Source organism: Microtus ochrogaster, chromosome 6, assembly GCF_000317375.1.
Source record: "Microtus ochrogaster isolate Prairie Vole_2 chromosome 6, MicOch1.0, whole genome shotgun sequence".
Classification (NCBI taxonomy): Eukaryota; Metazoa; Chordata; class Mammalia; order Rodentia; family Cricetidae; genus Microtus; species Microtus ochrogaster.
This window is the reverse complement of record NC_022013.1, coordinates 26,504,518-26,526,145: the sequence shown is the minus strand read 5'-3', so window position 1 is coordinate 26,526,145 and position 21,628 is coordinate 26,504,518. Positions and strand designations below refer to the sequence as shown.

At 50.4% G+C, this 21,628-nt stretch overlaps 1 protein-coding gene across 1 annotated transcript in view; it reads left to right on the top strand.

The window, feature by feature from the left end:
- Nucleotides 1-18,425, top strand: part of Pkp1 (plakophilin 1) — a 42,676-nt gene extending 24,251 nt beyond the window's left edge. The window contains exons 3-14 of the mRNA XM_005348424.2: nt 4,077-4,471; nt 6,724-6,868; nt 8,318-8,525; nt 9,301-9,478; nt 10,784-10,898; nt 12,516-12,671; nt 13,197-13,373; nt 14,477-14,630; nt 14,946-15,132; nt 15,619-15,703; nt 17,087-17,193; nt 18,281-18,425. Coding sequence (XP_005348481.1) covers nt 4,077-4,471; nt 6,724-6,868; nt 8,318-8,525; nt 9,301-9,478; nt 10,784-10,898; nt 12,516-12,671; nt 13,197-13,373; nt 14,477-14,630; nt 14,946-15,132; nt 15,619-15,703; nt 17,087-17,161 — 1,875 coding nt within the window. The 3' untranslated portion in view covers nt 17,162-17,193; nt 18,281-18,425. The remainder of the gene's footprint in view (nt 1-4,076; nt 4,472-6,723; nt 6,869-8,317; nt 8,526-9,300; nt 9,479-10,783; nt 10,899-12,515; nt 12,672-13,196; nt 13,374-14,476; nt 14,631-14,945; nt 15,133-15,618; nt 15,704-17,086; nt 17,194-18,280) is intronic.
- Nucleotides 18,426-21,628: the final 3,203 nt, after the last annotated feature.

Genomic DNA, 21,628 nt, shown 5'->3' with positions numbered 1-21,628 from the left:
AGCTTCCTACTTAACTTAAAGAAGAACAGGGATCCAGGGACCATGAGTGTGAGTTGAAATACCACACTTCTTCAGGACAAGGGGGGAGAAGTGAAGAAGGCATTTAGGGGCCTGATGGCCTCAGAGGCAGGGCCACTAAACAACAGGGTGCTTCATTAGCGTAATGAAGACACTTCTTCCTCAGATGCAGGAAACCATGTTAGGAAACAAATGCCTCCAGGCACGCAGCTTGGCTTCACTCTTTTAACAGGTGAGTAACTAGACTTAAGTTAGGAGAAGAGAGGGCAGAACACAGGCTGGCTAGGGAGGCTTCTGGCCAACACAGTCTTGTCTGGCTAGGCTTGGAATGTGGTCCCAACAGTTGAGTCCCAAGAGCCCAGCTAGTGTTCCAACTGGAGAAGCATGTCTCTGTGTCCACACTCTGTGCTTCAGTGCAGCCAAACTCAGGCCTAACCCGGCCTGTTGACTACATGGTCTCACAGTCTGTCCTACCTGAGGTTTGAGTTTCTCAAGAAGGTATGGGATAGTCCTCTGACATCGTGTGTGTGTGTGTGTGTGTGTGTGTGTGTGTGTGTGTGTGTACCCCCTTTGTATTCAAAGAAGAGGAGGCGGCCAGCAGATTCCTATCTGAGTGTGGGGGTGTGGCTGGAGAGGCATTGGCAGCAAAGCTCTCCCACCTGCTGTGGGCACAGGTGCCCATGACTTCTCTTCTGGCTGCAGCTGTTTGCTAAGACTTGGAAGCCAGTGTGTGGAAGTGGGGGTGGGAGTGAGACCTGCTATCGTTTGGAGCCTGGGGGCGGGGCTCCCACAAACATCCTGTGGTACCTGGGCATCCAGACAATGGAGAAGTGTCCTGCCACAGATGCCAGGGGCACCCATGGAAGGACTGCACCATCTTGGCAGAAAGCCTGCTTCGTTCAACATGTATCATCTGGGCAAAATGGGTACCTCTATTTTTCCCAAACATACTTAGACCTGTTCTGTGCTATGGAATGAGCGTGGCATGGGGCTCTGAATCCTGGGTGTCACCCCCTTATTATCTAGAAACTCCTTTAGAAAGGGGCCAAGGATGGCTTAACTGGTAAAGCAGCTGCTACACAGGCATGAGAACCTGAGTTTGGATCCGAGCACCCACTTCAAAGTCAGCATGGCCATTCACATCTGTAACCCTGGTGCCGGGGGAACACATCACTGAAGTCCATTGGCCTGCTAGACTAACTGAATCCATGAGCTCTGGGCTCAGTAAGAGGCTTTGTCTTAAAACATTCAGATGGGGAGGGAAGCAGAAGGGACTACAGAATTAGCTCAGTCGGTAGATTTATTGCCATGCCAGTATGAGGACCTGCGATCGGATCCCCAGTACCCATGTAGAAAGATTGGCCTGATGGCATATGCATGTAATCTCAGCATTAGGGAGGGAGAGACAGGAGGATCACGGGAGTACATGTGCATGTGTGTGTTCTCAGCCAGCTCCTAAAGGCAGCCAGTGTGAGAGTCAGATGGACGCAGATGGTCCAAGTACTCATGTCATGTCCAGTTCTAATTCACGAACATTAGCCTAATGATTCTAATGACCCTCTATGTCATGAACAATTAGGATCTCGGACATAAAGCTGGAGAAACTCAGACACACTGGGTTTAAGTCTCTTGCCTTGGGTTAACCCAAAGAGGCAGCTGACATAGCCAAGACCATCTGACTCCAGCCTGCACTCCTGAGTCCTAACCTGCTCACGCTCGAGGAAACTCTTTGAAGTCCCGAGATGCCACTGCCAATGCAGCCTTAGCAGGCTGCAGCTACAGCAGGAGCATGGGCTACCTGTGCAGGAGGCCTAGAGGCAGAATGCGTTATCTGAGCCTTGGAGAGTTTATCTCCTGCTTGTCAACGTGACCACAAAAGGCAACGGGGACAGGAGAGCCACCTCTAGCTGTCACACTCTTACAATCCAGCACTGTGACTTTAAAAGCTGGGGTGGGGCTCCCAGGAATGGATGACATTACTGGGGTGTGGCTGATGGGGGGGGCTGGTACTGCAATCTCACAGGGGCGTCCTCGCCCATTCCCTGGGGGCAGCCCACCTCGCCGAGACTTGCCAGGGCCGCCTGCTGCTCCCTTTCCCAGCACAGGTTGCTGAGACCAGAATGTCTCTCAGGCTTAATCAGCAGGATGGCGTCTTTCCTGGGTTTGGGCCAGGAGAGCATCTGCACTCCTCATCAGGTGTCTGAGATGACGTCCAGGTGTGTCACTTACTGAGAACAAGGGAGCTCCTTGTTGTCTTTCCCTCTTAAGCCCAGCTTGCCCTGGGGAGTGTTTGGTTCTGCTTTCCCTCCAAAGCGCCATCTGCTGCCCTCCTTCCCCGGGAGAAGGCAGAATGTGGCCACTGTCTGAGGCAGTGGAGGCCTCTTTACATTTTGTATATAATTGTCTGGTTCAACTCCAAACGTCAAGAAAACTGCCAGTTCCTCTAACCTCTGCCTTGCTGTTGTTTGTGTCTCTCCTGACTCCCCACAGAGCAGCTCACTGTGTGTGTGGCAGGGTGGTTTGACCCAGTTGGGGGCAGAAAATTGTGCCTGCTTGGCATGGCGAAGGGAGAGTACCTGCCACCACCAAGGTTAACAGCCTGTGGCTTCTGGGTTTTGGATACCACTTCCAGCTGGTAGCTTTACACCAATTCTTTCAGGGAACTGGAACAACGGGCCCCTCCTTAGTCTGTGCGGCCAAATCCAGTGTAGAGGGGAATTGCTGGTCGCCAAACAGCTTCCCCTGCAGACACACAGTTTGCAACCGGTTCTCTTCTCTCACTTTCTGTACCCCATCCTGTGCTTAGGGTTGGGTGGGCAGTCTCTGGGCTGGACTTGGCCCTCGCTCATCCCAGCAAAGGTGAGTCCCAAGTCAGCACCTGTATAGAGAGGTTTTATCAGGCTCAGTGTTGATCCTGTAGTCTGAGAACAAGTTCCAGCAGGCCAAACCTGCCAGCTTTTGGGTCTGGGAAAGTCTTCTGTGGAGAGTTCAGTACCACAGCTGATTCTCACCAAGTCTCTGGCTTTGTAGGCTCCTCCCAGAGAAGTAAATTCCCACTTGGCTTACAAGACCCTTAGGAACACCTTGTTCGTGGGGCATGTACCCCTTTGGATGAGCTTCTGCGCCGCTTCTTTCCCAGCCTGCCTGACAGCACAGCCCAAAGGTCTTCCTGTGCCCCAGCCTATGGCCCTGCGCTGTCTCTGTTGCACAGTGGCTTCCTAGCAACTGACATTTCCAAACGTGTGCAAGTGCTGAGGCAGAGCTGGCTGTGTCAGAAGCCACTGCTGTTGGGGATGATCCAAAGGGACAAGGCAAGGACTTGAGACAGGTATGGCTCCTTCCCCAGTGACAACTGAAAGACCCCCTCCTCCCTGGCTTGCAGACCCCATCCTAGACTTTGCGCATGTGGCTGGATCAGTGGTATAGAACGTCTTCCTTTCACACGTTTCCACAATAAGAAGTAAATTTGGGCACTGGAGAGATGGCTCAGCAGTTAAAGCACTGGTTTCTCTTCTAGAGGACCTGGGTTCAATCCTCAGCAACCACATGGTGGCTCTCAACCATCTGTAACCAGAGTTCCAAGGAATTTGACACCCTCTTCTGGTATCTTCTCGGGCACTAGACGTTCACATGATGTGTAGACATACATACAGACAGAATACTCATGTACACAAAAGAAACTATCTTTTTAATTTTAAAAAAAGAAGTACATTTTTCATTGCAATTCAGAATCTACTCACTGTAGCACAAAACAGGTTATATCTCTACTGTGTTACACTCTGTATTGTGTGTGTATTTTCCAATACATTCCTTTATTCAATACTTTTATTAAGGGTGGACATAACTGCTAATATGATCTCACATTCCACAGTGGATCACAATCTGCCCTTGGAAAGAATAATATAGCAAGCAGACAATGTTAACGGTTCCTTTCTCTGCAAGTATTTCCAGATCCTCTGAACACTGTAACTAGGGCAGGAAAGGCTGCCTTTGTGAACAGCTAGATCCAGGACCCCAGTTGAGCGCTTGACTAAACAGCTCACGCCTTTCCTGTCTAGATCTACAATGGAACCCTCAAGCGGGAGTCTGACAACAGGCGCTTCAGCTCCTACAGCCAGATGGAAAACTGGAGCCGGAACTATCCCCGCGGAAGCTGTGCCACCACAGGCGCTGGCAGTGACATCTGCTTCATGCAAAAAATCAAGGCGAGCCGCAGTGAGCCCGACCTCTACTGTGACCCGAGGGGCACGCTGCGCAAGGGCACGCTGGGCAGCAAGGGCCACAAGACCACCCAGAACCGCTACAGCTTTTACAGCACCTGCAGCGGTCAGAAGGCCGTCAAGAAGTGTCCTGTGCGACCGCCCTCCTGCACCTCCAAGCAGGACCCGGTGTATGTGCCACCTATCTCTTGCAACAAGGACCTGTCCTTTGGCCACTCAAGGGCCAGTTCCAAGTGAGTGCTGCGGGGCTGTGGAGGGGCCGGTGGGAGGCAGTCTGCTAGCCGGCCCACTCTGCCAGGGGCTCCCAGGGAAGTAGGGAGAGGCTCCGCCTGTGTTCTGACTTCAGTGTTGCCACCTTGAAAAATCTCTGGTCTGACGGGCCACTGACTAGGGAGTCCTCAGAGTGAAAAGGCCCCAGAACCCAGCCATTGCATATACAGGTCTTAAGGATCCCCAGCTGTGAACAGAGGAAGGGCAAAGGAGAGATTAACAGGCCTAGGGCTGCCACACCATGTCTCTGTGATCAGCAACATCAGCAGCACCCGGGAATGTGTTAGAAATACTTGTTCTCAGGGCGGGAGAGATGGCTTAGCAGTCAAGAGCACTGGCTGCTCTTCCAGAGGACCCAAGTTTGATTCCCAGCACCCACATGTGGCTTACAACCATCTGTGACTCCAGTTCCAGAAGATACAACACCCTTTTCTGCCCTCCAGTTAGGCATTCATACAGGCAGAATACTCATTTACATATAAAATGACATCTAAAAAATATTCATTCCTGGGCCTCACACAGTCCCACACAATCCTACAGACACCTGGAGATCCTTGCAATATGTGTTCCAACAAGCCTTCTAGGTAATAGACTCTCTCTCTCTCTCTCTCTCTCTCTCTCTCTCTCTCTCTCTCTCTCTCTCACACACACACACACACACACACACACACACACACTGAAGCAGACCTGATGAGCTGTCCTATAGAGAGACATAAGCAGAGGGCACTTTGGGGCTACAGTAACACTGAACCTGCCTTTAAGGCTCAGAACACCATGAACCTTCATGAACCTTCCCACTGTCCCTTATCTCCTCATGACAGCTACTCATTTGACAAATATTTAGGGAGCACCCACTCCATGCCAGCTCTGCGGTGATCTCAGGATGCACAGCCATGGTGACACAGTCTTAGTGACCGAGGACCTTTGCCTTGTTCCTGTTCAGCCCCTGTCTAGGCAGACCATAAGGAAGACTAAACAAAGCTGGCAGATGGTGGTGCTTGTCCAAGGCCACACAGCTGGTTCTGTGTGCTGTACTCTTTCCTCCCAGTCTCACACTGTTCTGAACGAAAGTGGACCTCTTTTGTTTGAAATGCGTAAGGGGTATTTAGGGTAACTTGTGAGAGGACTCAGAAATGCTTCTCTTCTGGAGACTAATCATGGCACTATCTGACCCCAACTGGAGGTCTAGGGTTGAGTGACAAGCCATGTAGAAGGGACAGTTGACTGATAAAGGTGAGGTGAGGCCTTCTCAATAGAGGGCAGGTGTGCAACTAGCCCGGCGTCAGAGAACTCTGCCCTTCAGATGATGGATTTCAGAAATGAAGTTGGATTGCCTTAGCTATAACTGCGGTTATTTATTGGGCATACCATGGGAGCTGAAGGAGTTTCCAGACGAGGATTCCCTTCCTTGGAAAGGCTTCTTGGAAGGGAGACTCCAGCAGGCCTAGGCTAGGCCTTCGTGCCTGGAACCGCGGATGCCTTGCTACAACCAACGGACTCTTGCCAGAGGCAAGGGAACGTGCCAGAGGTTGCAGTGGAGCCAAGCATTCAGTTGAAACAGTGAACTAATAGCATGCCCTTCAGTGTCTAAGCAGTTTGAAATTGAACCTGCTGTATGGAGGAACTGCGGGTAGCTTCTGAGCTGGAGAACAATCTAGTGGACAGGATTTCAGGACCTAGCTAAAGGCTGTAATGTGCTGTGTAGAGCTGCCTCTAGACACTAGCCCCACGAAAGTGACCCTAACCCAGACGAGTATGGTGATGGAGAGAGAGAGAGAGAGAGAGAGAGAGAGAGAGAGAGAGAGAGAGAGAGTAAGAAGCTAACTGGACTTGGGAGGACGGGGCAGAAGGAGAGAGGGAAAAGACAAGCCATTCACTTTCACTTTCCGGGGATGAGGCACAAACACATTGGCAGGATAGACGGAAAGCTTCATCTCAGGAAACAGGGCTAAGTTGTGCACAGTGTAAGGGTAACTGTCCTGCTTCAGTCTTAACCCATGACAGGGGCCTCATCCCAGGAGAAGGGAACCCAGAGCACACCCTTTTTCCTTCCTCATAGGGAGCTGTTCACAAGACGTTCTCCAAGAGAACCTGGCTGCCTTGTTCTGTTTCCCTGGAGGCAGAAGAGGCTGTGGCTGTTCGGTGTATAAGAATATAGAGCCTGCTCACCAGGCTCTAAGCTCACCCTGTAATGTACTGTGCCCTATTCTTCCAGAATCTGCAGTGAAGACATTGAGTGCAGTGGGCTGACCATCCCCAAGGCTGTGCAGTACCTGAGCTCCCAGGATGAGAAGTACCAGGCCATCGGGGCCTATTACATTCAGCATACCTGCTTCCAGGATGAATCTGCCAAGCAACAGGTAATAGGTCATACATCTTTCTCGGTGCCAGGTCCTGAGTGTGTCAGCCTGGCCCCGGATTTGCAGATGAGTGGAAGCAGTTGTAGTTGGTTCCTTTCCAAGGCACCCAGTACCAGGAGGAGGAGTATTCCCTGCAAGATCAGAGCTGCATCCTAACCTGCAGAGTAATGCCCTCCTGAGTGGACCTTAGACAGTTGCCTTTCCCCCACTGGTCATTGCTATGTCAACCTTTCCTAGGGAGATATAGATAAACGGCTATTCACCTGAGACAATGTACTAACAACAGACCAGAGTAGTGATCCCACCAAGACACAACCTGGCATGTCAATGAATTTATTGGGTTTATTTAGAAAGCATGGGTAATGAGACACTTGCAAGCACATAAGTGACCCCAAAGCGAGTCTCATCCCAGCACAGATGTATAGATGGAGTATCCCCTACTCTTCATCTAATCTTTCATATTCTATATACTCTATCACCTCCAAGACCTGAGACCACGGGACCTTATACAGCTTGGGTAGGATTACATATCTCTGGGAGGGAAACATGGGGGGAGTGGCTTGAACCTCAGGTGAAGATCTAATGATTCTCTCTATCCTCTCCTTCTGGTAACAGGCCCAATCTTTTTACTCAGTGTGTGTGTGTGTGTGTGTGTGTTTGTGTGTGCACGTGTGTATGCGTGCCCATGCAGTGATCAGAGGACAACTCAGGATTCAGTTCTCTTCTACTTGCGGCACGCACTCAGCTCTCAGCAAACACCATCTTGAGGATCTCTGAGAAGCCATTGCAGCTGCTGTGGTGAAGATAATAATGGCTGCTACACTAGGAGGCTTGCCTTCTACAACAGCCTTGGAAGGGGCCCACGGCTCAATTTGATAGCCATGAGTTTCACAGAAATCCCCTTCCTCAGATTCCACTCAAGTATAAGACTCTCTCCCTCCCAGCTCTTTCCCTCAGTGAAAACAGGGTTCATTAACGCCTCCCACGCTTGGCTGTTGGCCGGCTAGGAAAACACCTACACCACACAGTATACAGCTCTATGTGCCACAAATGGCTTCCTAGAAGCCCGGGGTAGCTTTCATCAAAATTTCGACCATAGGAGACCTTCTGTGGCACCTTCAGCGTGTTTTGCCTTGGGATTCTGAAGTATGGTGGTACAGCTTCTCAGCTGGTCTTTAGCATGCTCCAGAAGAGGAACACAGGCTCCAGACAGAGGAGAGACTTGCTAAGGGCCCTGAGTAGGCTATGAGAAGCTAGTTCTGAATTCAGGTCTTTGGCTTTCTTGTCTGAGTCAGTTGCCATTAACTCATTATTGCTTATGTGTTGTAGTGGACTTGTGTGCTTCTGAACTGATTTTTTTTTGTCCTGAGAAGCAGCTACTTTGAGTAGAGAATAACTGTCTCAGCCTCCTTTCCTTTGAGCAAGCAATGTGAGCAACTTTCTTGGCAGGTCTTTCAGCTGCAGGGCATCTGCAAGTTGGTGGACCTCCTCCGCAGCCCCAATCAGAATGTCCAGCAGGCTGCTGCTGGGGCCCTGCGCAACCTGGTGTTCAGGAGCGCCAACAACAAGCTGGAGACCAGGAGGCAGAATGGGATCCGTGAGGCTGTCAACCTCCTGAGGAGAAGCGGGAGCACGGAGATCCAGAAACAGCTGACCGGTAGGTTGTTGCAGTAGGAAGCCAGGGAGGGGACTGGGCAAGGTGGCAGGGTGTGTCTCTGACCAGTCCCTTTTAGGCTAGGCCAAGACAAGCTGTGTAGGTTTCACTGAGCTACAGTTCAGGAGCGCAGTGGCACTGGCTCCAGCTGGGACAGTGGCATCCAGATGATGGCCTGAGATGGTGCACACTCTTCAGAGGGCATCTTTGAGAGTGGGGTGCAAGGGAAGGAACCGTATGTAGTAGGCACAGAAACGTGTGGGATGGGAGGGAAGCACAATGTAGGGCAGGGATTAGTGGATCTGGAAGGACGCCCTTACCCTGAATTCACGACACACATGGAACATTCAAGGTGGGGAACAGAACAGCAAAGTAAGTCACCGTGAAGACCTTGAGTTGGACTGGAAAGAAGAGAAAGTTCAGATTAACGATTGATAAGAGCTTCTAGATGGACCTCCATGGCTGATACTTCCCATATATTGTTTCAGGTGGAAAACAAAGACTGTAAAACGGTTCTAATTTCCAAAATATATGGTTAAAACCACTGATCAACCAGCTGTATTTTAGGAATCTTTCCTGCTCTGAGATAGTCTCAGACCCCAAAGAACCTGCAGTTTACAGGGACACTGAGACTAGGATCAGAGAGAGTTAGACAATGGTCTGATGGGCCAAGCCTACCTGGAAGGGAGCCATTGGCTAGAGCCCACGCTAGGGGCGGCACCTTTTGTCCTTAGGTTTTCGGAGCCTGCCGTGTTGTGCTTATCATGTCTGTGTCCAGGGCTACTCTGGAACCTGTCCTCCACTGACGAGCTGAAGGAGGAGCTGGTGGCGGATGCCCTCCCTGTTCTGACTGACCGAGTCATCATTCCGTTCTCTGGCTGGTGTGATGGCAACAGCAACATGTCCCGGGACGTGGTGGACCCCGAGGTCTTCTTCAACGCCACGGGCTGCTTGAGGTACGAGAAGATGGCACATAGGTCTTTCTGCTCAGGCCCTTCCACAGTCAGCCTCCTCTTCAGCCAACATTCAGCCAGAGTAGAGAACATAGTGCTCATCTTGGCTCTGTTTTTTGTGGCCTGGCTCCAGGACAAAGGGCCAGGTATTTCCAATGTCTCTGAGTCTGGCTATGCCATGCAACCTCCTGGGAGGATCTAGAGGACATCATTGGAAATCTAAGAGAAAAAAAAAAAAAACCCTGCATTTGAATATCCAAACTCATTCAACTAAATCATCGCCTTCACCCTCAAGAGGGAAGGGGGTATTTCTTGTACTATCTTGAAGAGCATTCTTTTATGCAAAAGTCTGCTGACTGGCTGCTTTATGAGTCACCTCCCGCCCAAGTGCTGAAACCATTTGCCATGTTCATTGGCATGGAGATGGTACTGTCTTGCCCAAAGTTGTTTGAGTTCCACGGCAGGGTGTGGCAAAGCCCTAGTGGGATCTGGATGTGCTGCCGGTAGGTGCTGGCATGGAGTGAGTTCCCTTCTAGGATCTCATCTTGCTATAATGGAGCTTGTCCCTCAGAACCTCACAAAGAACTGCCAGAATAGGGGTGAAGTTGATATATGCTTCTGTGTCTCAGCTTGCTCTTCTCGCAGCCAGCCAGCCTCCAGCCACAGCTTCCAAAGGGCAAAGAGGCTGGGTAGATGAAAAGCCAGTGCAATTAAAGAACTTTATGGGGTCACATGGCTCCTGGGTGTGACAATATACACACACGCATCCTATACATGCACCATACACACTGCCTAGGGCAGGAGGACCCACACGGCTTGGGAATGAGCACAACCTTTGGAAGAGGTAGTTACATCTGAATCCCAGGTTAGCCTCCCACCTGCACTCCTGCAAGTTCTGGTCCAGCACCCCCTCAGCTTTGCCTTACTCAGGCAAAGACAGCATGCTGGCATTTCCAATGCCTGTCCCTCAAGTGACCACTAGAGGGGAGGAGCAGGGCTGTCACATGTAGTGCAGCCAAGTGTCAAGGGACTAAATGACAGAAACAATGAAAACTGAGTTCAGAGGAGACTCCTGTCAGCCAGGAGCAGGCAGATAAGGTTAAATCATTTATTTTCCTTCTCTCCTTTTCCCTCATTTTTCTCTCTCCCTTCCTCTTCTTCCTTCTTCTTCCTGCCACAACTTCCACATTCTGCCCTGTGCTTTCTGCTGTCCTTCCCCATGTGTCCCCGCGACACTTTGCCTCTCCTGCCCTGCCTCCTCATCACCCCACCTGCATCCTCCTCCTCCTCCCTGGTCCTCTCCTGCAGGAACCTGAGCTCTGCTGATGCTGGCCGCCAGACCATGCGGAACTACTCTGGGCTCATTGACTCCCTCATGGCTTATGTCCAGAACTGTGTGGCTGCCAGCCGCTGCGATGACAAGGTGAGGGTGCAGGCCCCTGGTGACATCCCTACCTCCAGCCCCAACGTCTCTGCCCATAACTGCAAAGCCCAGGAATACATGTTTGTTAGGAACTCTCCTGGTCCTGACATTTCTCTCTTCGAGAACCCACGAGTCAGGGTTATACTTTCTGGATGCTTCTGTAATCTATCTCAGTGACAGGAGCAGAGGCAGGAACAGTGGAGAGGACATCTAGAGCTTGCAGGTGCTCCCTGCTTGAGCTCAGGGACCACACTGTTAATGTGGTGCTGAGCCCACGAACGTGTTCCCAGGGACCCCTTGTCCTTTCCAAGATGTAACTCCTTCCAGTAACTCCAGAAAAGCCACTGGAAAGCCCCCCCCCACCTTCTCTAGATTGCTGGATGCAGCATCATGCACAAATTGAAAGGATGGATCTTGGAAAAAAGATAAACTGGGGGCTAAGGTACCCCCACAATAGCCAGACGGTGACTCAGGACACTGAGGTCTAGTGAGGTCTAGTCCCCACACCCAAGTCACCAGGAAGGTCAATGAAGGGAAAGTGCTATCTCTTGCTTCCTTCACTGGAAGGGGTAACAAGGCCTCTGAGAACAACCTTATCATTAAGCTGCAGGACAAAGTGCCTTTATCCCCCTTTCTCCTGATCTGTGTATATCTCCTATGCCTGGACAACCCTAACCAATAGGAGTCAGATTCACCCTGACCCCAACAGGGACCAGGCCCTGTCTAGAGGGTAAATCTGCCACCCCAAGCCCTTAGCCTGGAGGCTCACCAAAAGACAATGCACCTGTGCACTGGGACCTCTGTGAAATCCCGAGTCCCAGGTCTCATTGTTGCTATGCACTAAGACGTTTGATGTTGAGGACTGAGGAGTGATCATGGGAAGAAGGGACAGGAAAGACAGCAGTGACTAGATGCTTTTAAAACTAGAAGGAGTTAGGACTGCTTCTGAAGGAAGTTGCTTTTTGCCTTCTGGCCCACACGTGGTCTGTAGCCATGGAAATGGTCACCCTGTCTGCTGTGTGTACTATGTGCAAGGCCCCATGGTTGGTATTCTTCCTGTGCCATCATCCCCCAGTAACCACAGACATTGTTCCAAATCCCCATTCACACCCAAAGCCACAGTCTCAAGCACTCCTATAAAATGACAGGTATCTAAATATAACTGTACTCACTCCTTTGTATACTTTAAATCATCCATTTGTTATTTATGAATCCTAATACAATAGAAATGTCAAATGAATAGTTATTAAAGTGCCAAGAAAGAAATCTGTACTCAGGAATCCCTTAGATTTTTCAAAAATCATTTCAATTTGTGTTTGGCTCGTACTGTGGGTGTAGAACTGGGGACCTAGTGCATAATCTCTCCAACTGGACAAGTGAAGTGAGAACAGCCCATTTTACAACTGAGGACACTGAGGCCCACAAAGATGAGTTATTATACATGTTCAAACAGCCAGGAAGTGGCAGAGGAGGAATTGTGGCTAGTCCCCAGGGTGTGCCTGAGAGATCCTTCCAGACTGACAGTGGAGCAGCTCACTATGAATACTCGGGGTGGTTGGCAGCCCCAGCAGTCTGTGAGGACTGGACAGGACTCAGGTGCTCTCTGCTTGCCCCTAGTCCGTGGAGAATTGCATGTGTATCCTGCATAACCTCTCCTACCGCCTGGACGCCGAGGTGCCCACTCGCTACCGCCAACTGGAGTACAACGCTCGCAACACCTACACTGAGAAGTCCTCCACTGGCTGCTTCAGCAACAGGGGAGACAAGATGATGGTGAGCCGTGACCACTGCAGAGCCAGGGCCCATCCCCCAGCACCTACCAGGTCTACCTCCCCCATTCTGCTGGCCTCCATTCCTCTTATTATATAATGGGGAAATCATCTTTGTCTTCCTCTGACTGCCGAGCACTTAGGAAACAATGGAACTCTTTCCATCTTAGGCAAGGGTTACCACTACCTCCTAAATCTCTTAAGAAAGATGCTGTAGACATAGAAGCTGGGCTCCAGACCAGCCTGGAGATCCCAAAGTAACTAAAATTCTCATCATCTTGTTGCCAAACCTATGTGGAGGCTCAGGGATGCAGCTACCCTGGAGCACCCTTCCTGTGATACTGCCCGGAGACCATCTAGAGAACCCCTCATTTTGTGGGGGGTTCTGGAATGCTCAGAAGAAAGGGTGCAGGGAGCAGTCTTCTCCCATCCTTCTCCACAGAACCCACAACCGGAAACTGGGGGAGAGGCACACTGCTGGGATGTGTTACCTCACCAGACCCCTCACTAACCTGTTGTCCGTCTTCAGAACAATAACTATGACTGCCCCCTTCCCGAGGAGGAGAGCAACCCCAAGGGCAGCAGCTGGCTGTACCACTCAGATGCCATCCGCACCTACCTGAACCTCATGGCCAAGAGCAAGAAGGATGCAACCCTGGAGGCCTGTGCTGGGGCCCTGCAGAACCTGACAGCCAGCAAGGGGCTGGTGAGGACGCTCACTCTCCTATTATTCCCTGTTCTTTCCACCAGTCTGTCCTTTCCCTGCCTGAGTCTTTCAAACACATCTGGCTCCATGTAAGCTTCGAGCTGCAGATGTGAGCATGTTGAGCCTTGGGCTGGTTACCAGAGCAGTGATGGGGCAGACACACCTCTGCCCTCCAAGAACTCCTGGGTAATGCCCACACTCTAATCTCTTGTCCTGTGGTGCTGACTACTTGGGCTCCATATACAGTGGGAGACAGAGATGAGGAGTGTGTTTAGCAAGAGAAATCCCCATGAACTGGCAGACAGAGTTTGAGACATGGGCAGATTTGGAGAAAGCTGTGACAGAATCAGCTTTGGGGCTTAAGGTCATGATGGCATAGGGTAAAGCATATTGGTGGATGGCCAGCTTTTGTTCTCCAGATGCTCTTGGGACAAAAGAGACTTGGGGAACAGTAGACATGGGTATCCTGAGGGTCAAGATAACTTCTCTGGTTCTTAGAGGAGGAAGCTGGGCTTCTCAAGGACACCAAACTGGCCTGGATTAGGTTCACACCAGGATGTTGGTTTGCAACCCAGATAAGCTGGTTTATTTGCAAGGGATCCCAGTTCTATCTCCATGGTGACCCAGACCCCTTCTGAGCCAGCTTGGTGTTGGGCAAGCCTTCAGTTAGTGTGGATTGGACTCTGTAGAGGTTGGGGAGTTTGAAAGGAAGTAGGCTTTCCATAATTGTCACATGCCCTTGGTGGCGTGGTCTCGTGCCCACAGATACATGAAAGAACGAGGTGTCTGAGACAGAGGAGTGAGACAGTGAGCAAGGATGGGACACTGCCAGTCTAGACACCAATCCTGGGTCACCATGAGTGAGAGAAATAACACTTCCCTGCCTACTCACCAGAGCTTCAGATTGACTAGGCACCGGGACCAGTCAGGGGCAGGTGGAACCTGGCTGTTCCGTAGTCACCCATAGGAGCAATTCTGTCTCCTCCCAACTTTAAGATGAAAGAGAAAATGCCCAGGTTTTCTTGTTTGGGGTTATCTGCCTCTCTCCTAACCATAGTGCCCAGAGGCCACAGGCCAGCTCCTCCCTGGGTCTTCTCTTGTAGATGTCCAGTGGTATGAGCCAGTTGATTGGGCTAAAGGAAAAGGGCTTGCCACAAATCGCCCGCCTCCTGCAATCTGGCAATTCAGATGTGGTGCGGTCCGGGGCCTCTCTGCTGAGCAACATGTCCCGCCACCCTGTGCTGCACAGAATGATGGGTAAGATGCTGTCCCCTCGTCCTTCCTCATAGGACACACAGGTGCCTGTGTTTTCTAGAGCCTTCTAGAAGGTCATTCTCAAACTGTTCCATAGTATGTGTATTCTGAGGAGAGTTTGGCCCAAGAGAGGTGTGGAGGGAGGAGGGAATTGTCACTTGATGGGTGTGTCTCCAGAAATCCTTGGGTCCTACGAGTCCTTGAGGAGCCACCTTGCTTGCCGCCTGGAAGAGGACGATGGCTACTGAGGCCCCCAAAAGAATCTCTCCGCTATTCCACGGCAATCCTGACCCCATTTCTCAACTCCCTTTTCTCTAGGAAACCAGGTGTTTCCGGAGGTAACCAGACTCCTCACCAGCCACACTGGCAACACCAGCAACTCTGAAGACATCTTGTCCTCGGCTTGCTACACCGTGAGGAACCTGATGACCTCGCAGCCACAGCTGGCCAAACAGTACTTCTCCAGCAGCATGATCAACAATGTCTTCAACCTGTGTCGCAACAGGTGGGCAGAGAGGAGGCGCACGTCCCCTCCCCACGCTGTAGCACCCGGGGAGGCAGGGGATGGGATGAGGAAGAAGTTCTAGAAGCTGAGTGCCGAGGGGATGTCACTCAGACTCCAGGCCCTAGGAATGCATAGAGGGGATCGAACAGCATACTTCTTAGCTGGGGGACGTGTGGGACACCGGGCTGTCCAGGGTTCAGCAGGAGACATAGAATAGTAGGACCGATTTATGAGAACTTTTTTCTGCTTCCTAGGGCTCTGTTCATTCAGGGCTAGGGAACTAACCTCTAGGGTGCCTCCAGATGGGCTGGGGATGAGATGTACCACTATATAATGGCTCAGGCTCACTACCCCCATTAGGGTTCTTCTTTCATGCACTCAGGGTATCCCCCACATCTCTGACCCTAAAGAGGGAGCTGGCAAGGGAAGGGGTATTCCTATGTCATAGGTATTCTCACCTCACAAACCCACTTTCCATCTGCACAGTGCCTCACCCAAGGCTGCAGAGGCTGCCCGGCTACTCCTGTCTGACATGTGGGCCAGCAAGGAGCTGCAAGGTGTCCTCAGGCAGGTAAGAGCATCTACCAGGGGCCCTCCTGCCTAGGCTCCTCCCACATCTACCCTGTCCTGGGAAGGGAGGGAAAGATTCATGCACTCCCTAAAGGTGAGGCTGACTCAGGGGGTGAGTAAGAGCAGATGTGGGTAGCCGTGGAGTGTGAGCGGGGGCTCTGACCAGAAAATCTGCCGTGCAGCTGAGGGGTGGAGGAGATGGGAGAGAAGCCCAGCGTAAGAACACTTAGAGCAGTGGTTCTCAAAATGTGGGTTGTGACCCCTTTGGGGGTTAAACGACCCTTTCACAGGGGTCACCTAAGGTCATCCTGCTTAGCAGATATTTTCATTATGATTCATAGCAGCAGCAAAATTATAGTTATGAAGTAGCAATGGAAATAAATTTATTGTTGGGGGTCACCACACCATGAGGAAATGTCTCAAAGGGTTGCAGCATGAGGAAAGTTGAGAACTGCTGGCTTAGATCAAGGCAGCAAGGATGGACAAAGGGCACACCAGCCATTTGGGAGCCTAGCATGTCCTAGAGAGGTTCAGAGTTCAGCAACAGAACCCCTTTAGTTTCAGCTCAAGGGTTTGCACTTGTGCCTTTGGCACTGGAAAACTACTAGGCCTGTCCTCACTGTCTGAGACCTAGCAATGCCAGCTGCAGTGGCACACAGCTGTAATCCTTGCTCTTGGGAGGTAATGAGGGATTCAGGAATTCAAAGCCGTCATTGGTGCCTTAGGGTTTCTGCTGCTGTGATGAAATACCATGTCCAAAACACAGGTTGGAGGGGAATCTCACACAGGGCAGGAACCTGGAGGCAGGAGCTGATGCAGAGGCCATGGAGGGATGCTGCTTACTGGCTTGTTTCCCATGGCTTGCTCAGCCTGCTTTCTTTTAAAACCCAGAACCACCAGCCCAGGAATGGCCACACCCATAATGGGCTGGGCCCTCCCCCATTGATCACTAATTTAAAAAATGCCTTACAGCTGGATCTTATGCAGGCATTTTCTCAATTAATGTTCCCTCCCTTCAGGTAACTCCAGCTTGTATCAAGTTGGCGTACAACTAGCCAGGACCCTTGGCTATGTAGAGAGCGCTACATCAGACCATTTCTCAAAAATAAAGAACTCTACTTCCTTGCTTGATTTCTGCAAACTCAATTAGAAAACTCAAATGTGCAAGAGGAATGCCAAATGCAATTCACTAACACACTGATGTTCATGGTGTTACGAACATCACAATCAGGCCCCTTTGTAGCCCAGGCCTATGAATATCGTGGTTAGTGCACACTGGCATGTTTCAGAGTCTAGACAAACCCAGAAAAGTGGCTCCTGACCAGGCATCAAGTTCCACACTGTTGTCCCATGATGGATCATGTGTTTGTTTCTCCTCTTGCAGCAAGGTTTCGATAGGAACATGTTGGGAACCATAGCTGGGGCCAACAGCCTCAGAAACTTCACCTCCCGGTTCTAAGAAGAGACTGTCCAAGCAAGTTCACCTTGCAGGTGAGAATCAGACTGCCCAACCACATTAGGGACGTGTAATGTTTTAGTAACACTGGTAGGGCGGGCCAGAGATCTGTGTGGGACTACTGAGTATAACGGTGTTGGTCACCCAGTGCACAGACCAGGTGGAGCCACTCACAGGTGGGTTATGTAATAAGGGAGTCATACAGTGTCATTTTGGGTCAGGTCAGCTATAACTTACTTTTCATCCTTTAAAAAAAATTCTATTTTTTTGTATATGAGTATCTTGCCTACGTGTATGTCTGTGCACCATATGTGTGCCAGGTATCCAAGGTATACATCCTCTGGAACTGGAGTTACGAACAGCTGTGAACCACAGGGGTGCTGGGAATCAAACCCTAGGCTTGTGAAAGAGCACTGTACCATCTGTCAAGCCCCTCCATCCTTCTTAAAGCCCATTCTCATTCTGCACACACTTGGTGTGAACAAGCTTTGTTTCCAGTTGATGGTTCTAGAGACCAGACACTCAAATCCAATACTCTGTCAAGGCTTTGCAAGCTGAATATTCTCTGGAATCAACTGGAATGCTTGCTACTCATGTTCTGGCCTTCCATCTTGTCAATTCTGACTTGATAGCCTGTAAGTAGCCCTTAAGTGGGGTGCAGAAAATGTAATTTTAGATGGGTATCTGAAGGGATTCTCATACAGATAAATCAAGAGCCACAGCTATGCATTGAAGCAGACACCTTTGGGAAGATGTGAGGGAGAAGCTGTGTGTTAAATGGGTCTGACAATCTGGTGTGGCAATGTTTCACCACATGAAACCCCGCACATTGTGTAACCTTGCACGTCATGGTTTTGGGGGATTTAATCTAGGGCCTCACATATTCCAGGCAAATACTCTACCACTGGCTTCTAACCTCAACTCTTATGTTTTATATTTTACATATTTTCTCTTGAGATAGAGTCTTCCTAACTCTCCCCGGCTAGCCTTGGACTTGCTCTATAGCCAAGGCTGACCTTAAACATGTGATCCTGCTATCTTAACCAAAAACTTGGTACCACAGGCATACACTACCAAGGCCCACCTTTCAGTATACCATAACTTGATAGTTTCTCTTTCTAGGAAGACACAACCCAGCTCGGAAGACCCCAGGCCTTAAGGATGGGTTACCTGCTTCATCCGGTGCAGTATTTGGAGACGTTCAGATGCAACCAAGAGCAGCCTGAAAACTGTGGATGATGGAAATAATTTCTGATTCTTTTTTTTTCCTTAGGGGAACTGGGAGGCAAGAGGGTTTGGGAGGTTGGGTGGGGGGCCTTTCTTGAGTTAAAGGGGCTTATATCTGATGTCAATACTTTCTTCTCTGAGAAACAGTATATATATAATGTGTATAATGTAAGTATGTACGTGCATGTGTGTGTGTGCATGTGTATGTGTGTATGTGTGTGTGAATGCCTAACAACATAACCAACAACTGCAACAGGCTAGGTCCGCTGATTCTTTGCAGTTCACAGACAGCACAGAGGACTCTCCATGTCTCCTCCCTAGACAGGAGCCATGTGTGGTTTTGGGTAGCTGGAAATACAGTGTGTCCAGACAGGGGCCCTTGCCAGTCAAGCCACAGAGAGTTCAGTAGCCTTTCTCTGCCACTGCCCAGATGGCAGAAGAAGGGACAGTAGCCAAGGCTAATGTTCTCTCTTAAGAGGCAGAAGGGAGCTCCAGAAGATGCAGGATAGTGTCACGTGCTTAGCTAGCGACTAGGAGCAGAGAGACAGGCTTACCATTCTTTGGGGTTCTGCACCCACATGAAGCTTTAGCCAGCAGAGCCCCCGATTTCAGAAAAACTACAAGCAGCTGTTTTGGGAGAAAGAAAGCAAGAAACGTGCCCAAAGTCAAAGATGGCTGCTTGTTCCCATCTCCCCAAGGGATGGGCCAGAGCAGGTGAGGAGCAGGTACCTGCCCACTCAGGCTTCTCACAGAGCAAGGGAGGAGAACGGGAAATTATCTGCCATGTGCCTCAAACCCAGTCTGCTGAGGGTCAGGTGAGAGAGTGCTTGGGGGTCCCAGAGGCTGAAGGGAGGGGATTTGCTCGGATGGACCAGGAAAAGGCAATGTCCTAGTTTGCATCAGTCAGCTCACATCCCAGCCATCAGTCGTCCTTGCTCCCTAAACCTTAGTCGTCCTGTCTGCACACTGGCCCTGTGAAACAAAGAGGCCTGTCGGGGTGAAGGCAGTCAGCCTCAGGACCCCAGACTTTGCACTGCGGTAGCAAAAGAGCACCCGAGAACCCTGTAAGTGGGTCTGTCTGTGTCAAGGTCCCTAGGACAGATGGCGGGATGGGACAGAGCTGAGCCCCAGGGCCTCTCATGTCTAGGCTAGCACCTCTCAGCTGGTGTGGTTAACACTGGGTAGACAAGAATGATCAGGGTCACACTTCTCTCAGGGAAGACATAGAGTGTGCCTTGGCCCACCCCTTTTCTCACCCCAGCAGTAAGACTGTAAAAATCCCTTGTGACTCAGGATGGCCTAGTAAAAGATCTGCCCATTAAAGATGGAGGTCAGATACGCGAGGGCGTTGTCCCTGAGAGGCGTCCTAAACTATCTCACCCAGTGTGCTCTGACACCCTGAGTCTGCCGTAACCTTCCCAGTTTGACTTGTGTTGGAATCTGCCTCCTGCCTCGCCTCTCCTCCAATACCAATGTGGGGATGCTACCCCACGACACTGTCCTTGAATCTCCCTTGCCAGTCATTGGGATCCAAAACAATTCATTTCCTAGAGTATGCCGTCAGCACCCTGCTCCATGCCGGGAAGTGTTCTACGGGAGCACTTAGAGTGCAATGGTATATGAAACCTTCCAGGCCCCAGGCCCAGTCCTTGGCTTTAGGGACTGTCCCCTTTCTAAGTAAGCTGGAGAGAAGCGTGCAGAACATCCAAGTCAGCAGGAGGAACTGTTACGGACTCCGAGCAACATCCTCACTTCCTGCAGCCCAGGGCCTTAGCTTTCCTTTCCCTAGGAGGAAGACTTGGGAGGCCCACCCTTTGCTTTGGGGATGAAGCGGGTGCCCAGACACCCAGGGGCCAGGCCTGATAATGGCAACTTCCTCCATGATCTAAAGCTGGTCAGGTGAACTGGGCCCAACTCATGCCTGTCACTCAGGAAGGGTAAAATTAAGGTGACTTATGGATATATTCCTAGAAGAAGCAGGGAATAAGGGGCTGGTGGACTTTATGTATCCCAGACCTATCTTAGTGTTTTATATCAACTTGGCCTCCTATTCCCATGCCTAAAACAAGTTACAATTGAGGATCAAAGAGAAAGTCTTCCTTGACTTTTGGATCTCCTGTGAGAGATTCAACTGTTGGCCACCAGCAGCCTGCCCGGTGGGAGATGGACCAGCCGCCCAGATCCCACGCCTCTCCCAAGGACCCAAGAGGCCAAGGATGGCCTGTGTGTGTCTACTCAGCCCTGACTGGGACTCGGGCTTGCAGGGTCTGGGAGTCTCCCTCCAGTCCTTATTCTTATTGCTCTATCTTATATGAGAATCTTGTGTTTGCCAGGCCCAGTTTCCTTGTATGATACACCATGTATTTGCTTTGTTGAAATATAGAAAATCAATAAATTGATAGTGTTTCTTTGAACATGTGTCAAGCTTTGTATTATTTGGGTGACTATTAAGGGATGAAGGGCCTTATCTCCAATGCCTCCTCTTATTGACTACACATCAAGCAAGCTATGAAAATGTCACCCAAGGGCATTCATAGATACCTGCTCCCCTGTAACCTGTGTGAGAACCAGGATGTTGGGATTGCAGTCCTAATTTGCAGATAGGTGTGTTGTAATAGAGGTGGCGGGCTGCTTCCTGCCACCCGGCTAGCTTTACCCGAAATAATTACACAAAACTGTATTCTTTTAAACACTGCCTGGCCCATTAGTTCCAGCCTCTTATTGGCTAGCTCTTACATATTGATCTAACCCATTTGTGTAGCCCACAAGGTGGCTTACCAGGAATGATCTTAACCTGCGTCTGTCTGGAGTGAGAGAATCATGGCGACTCTCTGATTCAGCTTCTTTCTCCCAGCATTCTGTTTCTCCGCCTACCTAAGGGTTGGCCTATGAAATGGGCCTAGGCAGTTTCTTTATTAATAAGAAATCACTCCCACATCATTGGTGGAGTTTTAGGAGGGAAAAATATCCAATTGATGCTACCCTGGTTACAAGTGGGAAAGTCATTCTGAGCACAACCCCATCCATCCAGGCAGAGGTCTGTAGGGAAGAAAACTACAAGGGGGGATACTTAGGGGTCCATGTTTCCAGAATGTCTATGCTGCATAGGTTCCATGTCAGCTGCTGGAGAGTCATAACACAAAGGATATGGAGGACCCCAGGCATGGTATGGGCTGAGGGTCATCATCACCTGTAAGAACCAGGGATGCCTGGGTTGAGAAAGGGAGATGCTAAGGAAATCCG